This window comes from Mesoplodon mirus, assembly GCF_964341445.2.
Source record: "Mesoplodon mirus genome assembly, chromosome: 5".
Lineage (NCBI taxonomy): Eukaryota > Metazoa > Chordata > Mammalia > Artiodactyla > Ziphiidae > Mesoplodon > Mesoplodon mirus.
Window position 1 is genome coordinate 169833555 of NC_138980.1, and position 14599 is coordinate 169848153.

The 14599-nt window shown below is 39.3% G+C and overlaps 1 protein-coding gene across 2 annotated transcripts in view; it reads right to left on the reverse strand.

Moving 5' to 3' along the window:
* Positions 1–224: 224 nt before the first annotated feature.
* BASP1 (brain abundant membrane attached signal protein 1) overlaps positions 225–14599 on the reverse strand; it is a 54488-nt gene continuing 40113 nt past the window's right edge. The window contains exons 2-3 of one of the 2 annotated variants that reach the window (XM_082620689.1): positions 1479–1808; positions 225–1409 (exon numbers count right to left, since the gene is read on the reverse strand). In XM_082620689.1, coding sequence (XP_082476815.1) covers positions 1113–1409; positions 1479–1799 — 618 coding nt within the window. In that variant the 5' untranslated portion in view covers positions 1800–1808 and the 3' untranslated portion in view covers positions 225–1112. Of the gene's footprint in view, positions 1809–14599 lie in introns of both variants that reach the window. The other variant, XM_082620688.1, reaches the window with a different exon arrangement.

Consider the following 14599-nt stretch of genomic DNA (forward strand, 5'->3'; position numbering starts at 1 on the left):
CACGAACCCGTGTCCCTTGCATCGGCAGGCAGACTCAACCGCTGCGCCACCAGGGAAGCCCATCCAGCTAATTTTTTAAAAAGATAACCCTGAGGATCCTGCTTTATCCTTCTATCCAAATAGACCCATGAAAATGCCCAACACCTTGTTCTGTCCTCTATGGAGGCGATTACAGAGGAGGAGGCAGCGTGCTGGTGGTAAAAGAAACCAGTAATCCTCGTGACTTCAGTTTAATTGTTTAACTTTATTACTGTTGCACCATTTATACAATTACATATAATTTCAATGCATCCATTGTACATTTTTTTGTTTTTTTTTATTTTTTATTTTTTTCCATTTTCCAATGAGTGGTGTGTTGGTGTCTGTGACACAGAATGGAAGAGAAAACTGGAACTGCAATGAACGCAGACTTTTTTTTTTTTTTTCATTTCCACTGACCAATAAACAGAACTACAGGTGCACCCAACCACGGACATGCATTAACTCGTCATGAGAAATCTAGGGAGGCTAAGTAGGATGAGAGAATGTTGGTTACTCCCAAAAAGACCTGGGAAGGAAGAATGGAGTATTGGCATCGAGATACATGTGGACAGGCTACGTCGGCTGTCTGAAAGTTGGCATTCATCCACAACATTAAAAAAATATCAAAATAAGAAAGGCTGTAAATGAAAAAGAACACACAGAAAATACTGCTTTCATAAAGATCTGATTGCCTCGGCACAGGCCCTGCGGGCAGAATCAAACGCATCACTCCCAACTCCCCTTGCAGAAGACAAGATGCTCAGATCTTAGTGGCGGAGTGCATGTAACAGCAGTTCAGGTACAAAAGATGTACTGTACTTTCAGACATTGATCTTTCAAATCCAGGACTGATTGGTAGAGTTGACCGAAGGTATATTAGATATTTCCCCACAAAAATACTATTTGGATTCTCCCCACCCCCCTCCCTTGATGGGAACACATCCTTATTCTTGGGCAATACGTATCATTACTTCCAATCTGAAACAAGTTAGTATAGGAGAGAGAGAGACAGATAGAGAGAGAGAGACAGAGAGAGACAGAGAGACAGGTCGTCGTTAAGCGGTATTCTTTTTCTCCATAGGCTGTCCTTGTTACTCTTTCACTGCTACGGTTTGATCAGAATTAGCTGCCGGGGTCTCGGCGGGTTTGACCTCGTCTGCGGGGGCTGCGGGGGCCTGGGCCTTGGGCGTGGAACTGGGTGCTTCCGTGGCTGCCGGGGTCTCCTTGGAGGATGGGGCAGCCTCAGTGCTGCTGGGTTTTGAGTCTGAAGCTGGGGCCCCGTCACTTTTCGTCTCCTGCGCGGCAGGAGCTGCGGAAGCCTCAGTCTTTGTGGGTTCCCCTCCCTCCTTGCTCTTGTCATCCTTGCTGGGGGCCGCGGGCTCCGCCGCCTCGGGCTCCGAAGCTCTGGGGGCGTCGCCGCCCGCAGCGGGGCCCGCGGCGGCCACCGGCTCCTGCACGGCATCCTTCGGGGGCTCGGGCTTCCCCTCGGCTCCCTCCATCTGCTCGGGCTCTGCCTTCGGGGCGTCTTCCTTGGCCGCCTCTGTGTCTTTCTCGCCTTCCTTGTCTTCGGGCTTGTTGGCAGCGTCCTGGGCATCCTTCTCTGGCTTCTCCTCCTTGCCGTCCTTCACCTCCGGGGTCTCCGCAGCCACCTGGGTCTCATTCTCCTTCGGGGTTCCCTCCTCTTCTGTCCCGGCTCCTTCTGCCTTCTTGTCTTTGTCCTTGGCCTTCTCATCATTCACATTGTACCCCTTCTTCTTCTTGCTCAGCTTGCCTCCCATCTTGGAGTTCTGCAACGAAACATAACACAAAACAAGAAAGAGTCACTCGTGGCTCTAGACCAAATGTCTGTGTCCTCCCAAATTCATAGGCTGAAATCCTAACCCCCAGTGTGACCGTATTAGCAGGAGGGGCCTTTGGGAGTTGTGGGTGGAGACCTCATGGATGGGATCAAAGACCTCACAGAAGATACCCCACCACAGAGCTCTCTGGCCCCTTTCCCCATGTGCCCACGCAGCCAGAAACCAGCCATCTACAATCACAAAGCAGGTCCTACCAGACACCAAATCTGCCTGCACCTTGGTCTGGGACTTCCCAGCCTGCAGAAGTGTGAGAAATAAACTTCTGTTCTTTACAAGCCACTCGGTCTATGGTAATTTGTTATAGCAGCCTCAATGGAGGAAGATGCTTGCTCTGTTTACAAACTAAACAGTTCAGAACACTACTGAACTGTACACTTGAGAATGGAAAACATGGTAAATCTTATGCTACATGTATTTTGCCACAATTTAAAAAAAAAGGAGGGCCTCCCTGGTGGCGCAGTGGTTGAGAGTCCGCCTGCCGATGCAGGGGATACGGGTTCGTGCCCCGGTCTGGGAGGATCCCATATGCCGCGGAGCGGCTGGGCCCGTGAGCCATGGCCGCTGAGCCTGTGCGTCCGGAGCCTGTGCTCCGCAACGGGAGAGGCCACAACAGTGAGAGGCCCGCGTACAGCAAAAAAAAAAAAAAAAAAAAAAAAAAAAAAAGGAGTCATAAAAAGAAAGTAAAGTGTCTAATCATAGTAAGCCAAGGACATACCAACCTGAGATCAAAGAATCGGTGATTAAAAGACTAAGCTTGTCAATTCTAAAGAGAAGTGGTGCAGTATTTGTTTTATCTGCTTTCCCATGTCCGGCTCAAACACCAAGTCTTGAACAAAATGGCAGTGACAGCCATTTTAGGTCTATAGTAAAGCTAGTAAAAGGTGTCATAACTTTAAAACACTTTGCAAGGAAATGGCACAGATGGAAAATCACAAATTTCAAGAAAATAATCTCAAACTACAAACTCCTTTCAAACTCCATTATTCATACATATGTACATATATGCACACACATCTTCAAAGACCAAATGCAAGGAGGATTTAGTCTATCTCATTATTAAGGAGGACCCATTAAAGGAAAACTATCACTCAGAAAATGAAAAGCTTGGTGTTGCCAGTTACATTTAGTTTGTTAGTTGTGTCATACTTGTATTCATTGCTTTTCAAGGTATTTTGGCTTAAAAGAAATAGTTCCATAGTAATATAAAAGTGCCCTTCATTATAAATTTCTTGATGAGAAGTCAAAGTAGATACGCAACTTCAATGGTCATTAACAGCCTATTTCACTCAAAGTTAAGTCTCCAACTTCCTGGTGGTTGACACTTTTATTCTATGAATATATTTGGATCCTGAATTTTTCGCCTCTGGTACTAAAGCATTAATCCAAATCAGTAATCAATTATAAATTTAAAAATAATAAATTCAATCCAGAACCGTTGTCGGAGCTAAACTGGCACTCCATTTCTTTTTGTTCAAGTGTATTTTTATGGCATCATATATCAGTGGGAATCCACTGAAATGTTGCTCTTTAGAGGAAAATCTGTTGCCTTTCCTTGATGAAGCATGGCAGAAATCATATGGCAATATCCTCTTTAGTCCACACAAATAAGTCCAGGAGAGAAAGAGAGAGAAAAAGAGAGAGGACACACGCCTTACCCTGTGCCCCATGTACCGGTGTACAGGTGAGACCTCTGGTTCTGTTCTAGTTCAGGGCTCTCTCCTGGCAGAATTATACTGTATTCTTTGACCGATCTTTTTTTTTTTTTTAAAGTATTTTCCATTTAGAACAGAAAATTTGCTGCTTATACATTCCATTCCTTGGAATCATGACTCAGGACAGTGATAACCTACATTTATCTTACTTAGAAGCCGGGTGTTAGGTAGAAGAGTGCTATTCTTCAGTCAAAATTTGTCTCACCACTCTATACATGAATCTCCTGTCCAAAACTGGGGAAGAAAAAAAAAGGAACAAACCAAAGGATGATGAAAATACTGCTCCAATTCTCAAGGAAGGCTTTTATTACATTATCAAAGTAATAATTTCTCTTACACATTTCTTTCTAAAAAGAGAGTGACTTTTGGTCATAACCTACGTCAGACATCCGACAGGCTCTATTTGACTTAATTTTTGGTTATTTCTCCCCCAGAAGTGGGAGCAAACATATATGGTAAAAATACTTTAAATGCACCTTTATCCTGTAAGCAATCACAAAACAATAGATGGAAATCTGAAGAAATAAACTGAAGCAGTATTTTAAATTATAGTTTATAACTCTTTCATTGAATTCTTAATTACCCAGTATGCATGAATGGTGCACGTCAAAATGTCAGCTCTGATATTTCAAGGTATTTTGGTACATTAGTTTAGAGCTAAGAAAGAGAAAACCTGACAGGCCTGCCTTTAGGATCTTCTCCCAATTCTATAATAGAAACCCATACACCAACTTAGAAATTATAGAATAGAAAACAAAGGATAAATGCAGTGTGTGTATGAACATAACACATAAGTGCCCCTTTCTGACCCACAAGGCATGAAATTCTATACAGCTATCCCCAGAGGCTTAAAGTTATGTTGGTTTGCAAACCTAAAATCTACTTTACTAAAATTGGTGTTCTGAAACACAGTTAGGACCACTTTCTATTCTTTATTTCTGGGTAGGAAATGAATGTATATAATCAAATTCTAAGTAAGAAAGTGTGTCTCCATTCCTGTTTGTCTTTCAACGTTAATAAACACTCCTACTTTTGCAAATTTTCTCATGTTAGTTATAGTGAGGTATCAGAGGGAGGCTTACAGAATCCACTAGAACCCTGGAAAAGCAGGGCAGTCTGGCTATTTCCCAAGACAATGTGGGTGAAAACCTTGCCAACAGCCAGGGATAAATTAAAATTATAACTTAAAATCTATTAACTGTTTCCAGGGGTCCAGCACAATCCTAATTCCAAACACATTACTAAACTATTTTATTTAATCTTCTCAACAGGACCATGAGGTCGTAAGTATACCATTAGTGTCCTCCTTTTACCCATATGGAAATTCTAACTAGCTGAGTTCATGCAGCAGTGTCATAAGCAAAAGGCCAAGCCAACAAAATTAGGTAAGGCAGGAGGGCACTGTCTAGGAGGTTACAGGGAACCCCACCAAGAAGTTGGCAAACGGGCAGAGCTCTTGTCTCGGGAATGGTACCCACCTTGGGTCACAAGGTTGGTGCAGATCTAGGGTGATTCAAAACTCAAGATGTTGACAAGATAAGGATGAAATTCAGAATTTCAGGTACCCTTTGCCCCTAAACTTTTTATCACCCCATTTGCCAATGGAGATTTGTATAAAATCCTTAAAAAATAAGGAGAGTGGTGGGCATATATTTTAATTATTTCTCATTTCTATTACTTCTAATTTTGAAAGAAATCAGTTGGTATAGAAATTCATAAGCTGGAACTTCTAAGTTTAAAAAAACGGGCAGTTAAACAAACAAACAAAACAAAACACAAACAACACGGCAACTAGTAATCCATGCTGGAAGGCACTTAAACCCAAATCTAAGCTACAATGAAAGGGCTGGGACTACCTTTGCATTTCTCCACACTTGGGACATTCACTAGCCATAGAGTGAGTGACACAGCAAGAAAACTCACACCCAAGCTGATGCACTGGAACTAAGCTCTCCATGTTGATACAATAACCAAACACTAAAGTTGATTTATCAGTTACAGCATCTCAAAGGAAAGCAAACTCCGGAGTTGTCCTTTGAAATTACAGAAGAATTCTAATTTACAAGGGCCAAAGCTATTTGAAGACTGATGACTTCAAATTGGCACAGAAAACAACTAACAACCAACAGCAAGAGAGAGGAACTTCACTGTGTTTAATCTGGAAAATGTTGGACAGGAATTATTTCATGGAGACTCTGCACATTGCATTATGGTAGATGTTGTTATGAATCCCATCTCCACAGCACACTGGCCCTGAATCCTTGGGCAAGTTACTTAACCTCATTGTCCTTCCATTTCCTGTACAATAAGAAAGGTCAATCTTAGGAAAATTTTATGTGAGGCATCAGTACAACGTTTGACATTTCATGGGCTTGCAATAAATGTTAGTTCCTTTCCCCATCATTGAGTTTTGCAATTCTTAGATAATTCTGTGCTTCTAAACCCCAAGAGAAAAGTAGAACATAGGTTCCACACGCACAAACACACACAAGTTCTAGAATCAGGAATTAGAAGCACTGTAATTAAAACATTTAAAAATATTTTTAAATGGCATCAAGAAGATTTTTGGTAATTGTGTTCCAAGTATGCTCCTGCTGACTGTATATATGTGGAAAAGAAGTTTGTACAGTTATCTGTTGTCACCATACTACCAGCATACTGCTAATATTAAAATCAGTCTACTTCTTTGATTTGAGTCTTTTATGTACTTAAGATTCTCGAGGTTACAAGTCTTTTAAAAATATAAACAGTCTCTTATACCAAGAAATCATTTTCCAGACAGAAGTAAAAATTATAGATCAGTCATCAAATCTAACTCCTCCCAATTTGATCTGATACTGGAGTGGTCATAGAAGAAATATCATTTCAGCTTCCCACTATCTCTCCATTACCTTGTCCAAGGAAACGAGAAAAAGAGTCCTTTCAGTCATCAGGATGAAAAGAGAGCCCAAATTCTTCAATGAAAACTCCTTTACTGACTCATATTATATACATACGTGAAAGACAAAAAAAAAAAATTGATCTACACTTTATCTTGGCTAATAAGCTAAACATAGAATGTCTATGAGGGAAAGTAACAGTCAACTGTCACCACCTTTTTTCTTTTTTTTAATTTTCCACAGATGACATTTTTCTTGTATAAAGTCCCAAATCATTTACTATTTTTTAGGCACTAACAAACAGTGTGCTAACTCTCCCACAGCTGTCTTGTGATTTATTCCCCCCATCTTATAAAAGTGAACCTCTATCTAGTTAATTAATCCCACTTGGCTATAAACAAGATAGTCCAGAAGAATTAAACTTCTGCTTCTTGGTGAAGAGAGAAAGTGACATTCTAGAACTATTATGTGATCAAAGCCACCTGGGATGGTAGGTGGGGAAACAGGAGAGAAGCTGTGACAGTTAGAGAGAAAAGCAGTGGCAGCTATGGAGCCCCCAAGCCCAGCTCTCCTTTGTCTACACCTCCCATCAGGGTCCCAGAAAGAGCTGGCATCCATGTGATAAATGCCTCGTTAGGCAGGCTAGGTAAGGTGAGGAATGTGTTGTCCTCAGAAATAAGTAAATGAAGTGACCTAAATATTAGATTTTAATTCTTTCTCCAAAGCAAATATTTGGAGGATTTTGTTGAGTCTTAGAGCTAACAAGTATTTCTTTTCTTGTAAAAGGAAATCCTATTTACAAGCTAATGTTCAACTACCAAGTTGAATACAAATATAGATGTATAAGAAAAAAATATATGATCCTACATATTGCCACCCTAGCAAACCTAAAATTAAAAAAAAAATTTCTTTGGGGGGTTCTGGGCAAGAAATAATTTGAAATGCTATGCTGTAATAAAGATACTCTAATAGACAAGATAATCACCTCTACCAAGCTCTTCAAATTCTTTGTTCCTTTCACTCCAGGAAGCCTGTCAGGGAACACGGAAGATGGTCCTTAGCCATTCAAATCAGCTAAGTTGTGTTTATTTTGTACACACAATTCCAGGACACACTGGGCAAAATCACCTCTGTAGAAGTTGAATTATCATGGGGTTTCACTAAACAACCACCATTCTTGCAAATTCTAATGTGATCAACTCAGCCAGAACTTTCCTAATATGCACCTGATTGTTTTTCTCACCTTGAAATAAACCAATCTATCAGCATAGCCTACTGAATTAAAACTTAGTCTTTCATTTTGAGAAAATAAAGGTAGACAGGCAGAGGACAAAATGTCATTTAGAAAAAATTAAATTATAAATATTTTCTTTATGACTCATGTCAAAAACAAGCCACCTAGCACTCACTCAGTATGAAGTTTGCTAAACATAGCATGCACATTGAGTGCTGCTCCCAGCTGTCAATAATTTGCTATAAAACTCTGAGCAAGTCACTTCCCGCTCTGGGTCTCAAATTTCTCATTCAGTAAAATGAAGATATTTAGCTTATTCTTTTTCTGAAAAAAAATTATATATATATTATGGATGCTTATAGCACTAAACAATAAGGTACGTGTGAGAAAATGTGCTGTGATCAATGCTATGGTCTGAATGTTTGTGTCTCCCCAGAATTCATATCCTGAAACCTAACCTCCAAGGTTATGGTATTAGGAACTGGGACCTTTGGAAGGTGATTAGGTCATGAGGCGGACTCGTCATGAATGGGATTAGTGCCCTTATAAAAGGGACCCCCATAGAGCTTTCTGGCCCCTTACAGTATATGAGGATACAGCAAGAAGATGGCAGTCTACAACACAGAAAAGGGCCTTCACCAGAACCCAACCATACTGGCACCCTGATCTTGAAATTCTACAGCCTCTGGAATTATGAGAAATAAATTTCTATTGTTTATAAGCCACCAGGGTATGATACTTTGTTAGAGCAGCCCAAATGGATGAAGACAATCAATAAAGTTCTATACTCCTGTTAATTATTACCATAAAAACATACACCACCTTTCACCCTGAAAATCAAATTGACAACCAGTTGGTTTATTGGTATGATTGGATTTCTTTATACATAATTTTAACATGTGTGAAGCTTGTTAAAAATCAGAAATAAAAATTTGTAAAACAACATCCAAATGTTTTTCAAATACCAGACTTTTTAATGTTTTCAATTATGTTTAGGAAATGTTTTCAGGATAATGTGTCAGTTCTGTAAGTAATGAATGGGAATGGAACTGAACACTAAAGACATCTTAGATGAAAATATCAGTGCTAGAAAAATTCGGTTTCATTAGCTTTGCTTATGCAGAACTACTTCACAGCATTGTGTTTACAGAAGATTCTCAGTTGTTTCCACTTTACTTCCTTTTGATGGGTAACCTACCAACCACTGGTGGTTCTGCTTGGCAAGATTTGCTCTATGCCCAAATTTTGTTTCCTATATATAAAAACCAGTTATGAAACATAAACTGGTGCAATGTAGAAATTATTTTCTTGCCCTCACCATCTCCACTACCTCATCCAGTTTAGTTGATATTGTGAACAGTGCTTGCAAAACCTTCAGGAACACACGTTCAATGCAAATGCAAGGCTTGACTTTTTTCTAAAGCAAGATTTGCCATTTCATAGGACACTAACATTGAGCACTTAGTCATGTGTGGCCTCCCAACAGGGTGTATTTTGTCTGCCAGAAACCAGCTTTCACCCCCTTGCTACCGGTGAGAAAAATTATCTAAGTAGAGGCTGGATTCACTTCTTCCTCAATAAATGCTAAAATTCTCAAGTTCCTAACTAGAGACTCCTTTGTCCCCCAAAGTTCGCAACGGATCTTTAAAGTATGAAGGGTGATTTTATTTATACCTAGGTTAATCTCCTCATGGAAAAAAATATGATAAAGTATCTTGCATTTTACGAAGAAAGTGGATTAAATTCCTGAGCAAGAATGAGTGTTAAGATTGTCCGATACCACAAAAATGGTCTCAATTTTGCCAAAGTTGAAGGTTTTAGCTGTGGAGCCATTCCCTTTTCCTTCCTTCAACAAGTCTGAAGAGGTGAACACATAAGCAAACACTATTATCACCAATTATTTATACCATTTACTTTGGAAGGAACCATTTTTGTTTTGTTTTGTTTTGAATTGAGCCCAGAAAATGGAATATTTCTTCTAAGAAAAAATTTTCACTTGTTCATAAAGGCTTGTATCTTTTCATGGATTCTCCTGTATGTTCAGAACCTGATGAAATAGTTTTATCTAAGAAATCGCTCATGAATTGCTTATTTCCAAAGTCAAGGGGTAATTCATTTCTACATCGATTGTATTGGAAAGCTACACCAAACAAAACTAGGACATAGAACCATTTTTACAGAGCTGTTAGAATGCAACATAGAAGATTTTGTTTGGAGTTTATCATACGTTGGGAAAGGGTTCCAGGCCAGCTATAGGTTTTTAATACCAACAGCTTTGCTTTGGGAATATTAGCATGAGGTCATGGTGACTTTTAACACAGTAAGGACAAAGATTCATTACCCACACATAAAAGAGAGAGGGAGAGAGGCTGGAGAAAGAAAGTTTCTCGTTTTGAGTAGTCTCTCTTTTATTTTTTATTTTTTTCTTTTGCGGTACGCGGGCCTCTCACTGTTGTGGCCTCTCCTGTGGCGGAGCACAGGCTCCGGACGCGCAGGCTCAGCAGTCATGGCTCACGGGGCCCAGCCGCTCCGCGGCATGTGGGATCCTCCCGGACCGGGGCACGAACCCATGTCCCCTGCATCGGAAGGCGGACTCTCAACCACTGTGCCACCAGGGAAGCCCTTGAATAGTCTCTCTTCACCCTCCTTATTCTGCTTCTGAATATCTACTCCTCCACTGGAACCAATCTTTTTCTGCATTTTAACTTATAGAAACTGAAGCCAAATATTCGATCCCATAAGCTTCTCTAGCAGGACACCTTCAGATGCAAGACAAAAGTATCCAGCAGTAAAGGATTTAAACATTGACTCCATTCTGCACTAAAGGTAAAGCAATGGTATGAGGAATAGAAGCCCATTGGAACAGTTTTCCTGTTCCCCAATGTTAAGAAAGGAGCCAATTAGCAGACTGTGGCGAGTGGACCCATGGAGCTGACCTGGTCCTCAGTAGTCTCTATAGAAGACAGTTCTGCCCCTTTCAGTGACTGAGGCTCTCTGGCTACCAAGTGAAAACACACAGCTCAGTCCCTCTCCCCATATATTCCTTTGGTTTCGGGTAAGACAACTGACAGTGTTTTAAGACATAGGCACAACCCTACCTACCAGGATAGACTCTAATCAAAATTTTAGCCGTTCTGGAAGTTGTTCTTATGGCTTTCCAATAAAATGTGAGGTTTCTGGGAGCTATCATTTACTGTTTCCTTTCTTTAGTCTTTGAAATAAAATACTTGCTAAGTAGTCTGGTTGAGTGCAAGTGAGGGAGAAGGGGGAAGTGCTGGATCAAAAGGAGTTTTGAGTAGGAGAAACAAGAGAACTGTCATCACCAACTTTAAAATTTCAGTCCTTTGAGGGAGGTCTAAGTAATAGCACACCATCAGGCATCCTAGAAGAGTCCCTCTAGAGAGCTGCATTATCCAAAGAGCTTACAAGAACCATTCTGCATTCTGCTGGCAAGCAAAATTATTGGTAATTAAATGTTAGTGTTTATCTCAGCCCATGTACTGAATTTTAGATGTTTTGATGTGCAGATGACCACTATTTGTGACTGCTGAATTTTCATTTTGGTAGCACTTTGTCGGTTATATCCATTAGTTAAAGCTTCCCACATCTTCAGATAAAAAAATGCAAGCCCCAATTATAGCACTGACCCACTTCAGAAAATGCAACCTTGCATAATGACACAGTTTCCAGGCATTAACTACCCCCAAACCACGGGGATTACATGCACTGTATTCTTCCTACAATTAGTACGTATTCCATGACATCTCCCAATTCCATTTCTCATTTGCATACTTCTACATTTGTGCTACTCTGTCAATGAACAATAATGCAATTCTGTGACAATGAAAATCATTGGCATACGTTAACTGGTGTAAAAAACAAAACAAGAAAATGACTGATAATAGTATTTCTCCATATGGACTTCCAATGCTATTCCTATTTATATCTTCTCTCTCTACACTAATATCTAGGCATTTTCTATATAGGACAGTTTGAATCATACAAAGGTCACATCCATTGCCAAGTTTCTATTTTGAAAATACAAATTTGGATTAATTAAACATGTCATCTAGAACCAGGAGACTAAAGTTCTTAGGGATGATATCAAACAGATTACAATGAAAAAGATGACTCCAAGTCTATAGCAAAACCCAACATGAATATGCAACAGTATGTGTCAGAGACTGAAGTGTTATTTCTGGTTTGATTGCTGCTTCACGGTGTGATCAAGACAAGAAACAGTCTCCTTTTGATTCTGTTTCCATCTGTGAGGCAGATATATTTCCTTCTGATTATAATAAGATGGATACAGAATCAAAAAGAGACTGTTTCTTGTCTTGATAACATATGAAAACGAATCAATGTTTCCTGACAAAGTTAAACATGTGACCATAGCACATTAACTGTGTCACTCTGCAAATTCAAGGCTGCAAAGGTTCAACAGGTTTAAATACAAGATAATCCATTACTGATTTTTTAAAGTAACATACAAAGTTAGAACTGACTCATAAATTGCATCTGCCTACAAACATCACCAGACATGTTGGCTTTACAATGACTCAGGCTGAAAGAATCCAACTTGTTGGTCAAACCTAGCTGAAGCAAATGTTGGGAAAAGAGAAAGGAAAAAACATTTTTTTTTACCTTAAGGAAAGAATTTACAAAGTATGGAGAAACACAACAAATTCAAAATACATTTTCAGTAAGAATACAGGGGAAAAAATCTAAAACATATGGTTGGTTATGTCCAAAAATTTCTATTTTCAACAAACACCTGTCCCTTTTCTTTCAAATACCAAAACTTTTACTCTAAAAGAGGAAAATGAAATAAAGATAATGTAGCCTATGTGTATTTTTGGTATTCCCATCATGGATGCACTTTGTCATAATGATTTGCTCTCAGGTTTTATCAATGCCTGGTGATAATTTCTATTGTTGGAATTACTGTTGTCAGTATCTGATTCAGTGAAAGCTTCCATTAAGCAATTGTAACATCACCAACATTTAGGGTATCGGAATGTCCTCTGGGGAGAGGGTACTATAGTAAGAGCTGTCAACCCATGTCGAAATTTCTAAGGCCAACCTATTAAATACAAGAGTAAAATTTTAAAGAAAACATTTTCAAGATAATTTATTTCCTTGTCACAATAAATATGTTCAACTTTGTAAAAATGTACTGTAAAATGTGCAAGAAATATTTGAAAAACACACAGATATACATACACTGCTACAACCCAATTTTCCCAAAGAGGTGGTTAGGATGAGTTAGAGCTACACAGTCAGAAAGCCCTCCTATAGAAAAGGAAATTAATCACAAGTGACACTTCCATTATTCTCCTTCATGAAGTTCAGGCCAGCCCTACAGAGCATCCTCAAAGTATCTTTGGGGATCTCTCATCAAAAATTCAAAACACAGAATAGTCTCAAGACCTTCAAATCTTCAGAAATTATTTTAGGAAAAAATAGACTTGATCTTTAGTAGGAAAAGAAAATATTTTTGAAGTTAAGTAAGATATGAGAACACATGAGAGCAAAAAGCCTACTCTAACCTAGGTTAAGACTGAGACAATTAAAATTAGAGTAAGTTAAGCCTCATAAGAGAGCAAAAAATAACAGTTTTCCCAGAAGAGATGACTTTTAGTTGGACTCAGGAGATGAGAAGTTTTATAGACAAGGTGGAGTTTGAGAGAGTAGAAATATCAAAAGTACTTATAGAACTTACTCTGTCTAGAACTGTCTTACTATTTAATCTTTACATATATTAACCCATTAACTGTCTCATCAATCCTACAAGGAAGAAATTATTACTACTTCCACTTTACCATGAGGAAACTAAGGCATGTTGGAGCCAAATAACTTACCCAAGATCATATAGTAGTAGTCTGGAGATGTGGTGTGAACCCACGCACTCTGGCTCTGGAGTGAGGTCTCTTAATCATCATGATAAACTGTCTTGAAAGATGACTAAGTTACCTTTAGATCAAGATAGAGAAGTAGGAAGTATTTATGTTAGAGCAAACCAACAGGAAGAATCCAGTCAAGAGTATGAGAAAACCTTATTTATATTTAGGAGCTCAGTGAGGAAGAACTCATCTGCCTGGAGGGAGGTATGATGGAATATAATCTATCAAGGTTCCCTAATCGAAAGTTTGAATTTAGGTGGCAGAAAGTAGAAAACCAGCTTTTTTCCAGAAAGGGGAAAAAATAAATATGTTTCAGAAATCAACAGAGAATTTTAGGAAGCAGCTTGGAGGAGTTATATTCTGCTACAAAAAGATGAAAAAAGAAAAAAGAACAGGAATTGTGCAATTTGATCTTGTGATGTGTTGTTAACTACTGACCCTGGAGTGACTCAGGTTGAGGAGTGAAGACACATGCCTCTCTGGAAAGGCTCAAAGAACACACGAGGAGCCAGAAAAGATAGCCACAAAGGCCCACACTGAAGAGCATGAGTGAAGTAAAAGCAATGTCAAGGCAAGAATTTGCAACTTTGTCAAGACTGAGTTTTGTCTATTTGTTTATAAGCAGTTGGAAGAACTGAAAATATATACAGGAAGATGGGATGCGACAAAGAATAAAGAGAGAAACGAAAGTGGAAAGACAAAGGAGAAATAATTGATAAGGCAAGGTTCCAGAAGACTCAGAAAGGTCAGTCAAGATTAAGCTTGGTAAGGAGGGACCCTTAACTATACAGAGGGCAAGAGAGGAGTGAAATGAATTCCAAATCCAGTGGTTTTCCCAGCCTGGCCACTGGCATGGCTGTCTTTCAAGTGCACGCAGTCAAATCTGAATGATTCCAGACCAAAGACTCAATAAGTTCTCTCTAGAGTAAATGTTTGATCATGTGTCTTTGAAACAGTCATTTACCTTTTGGTACTTTATCTTTTCTTTCAT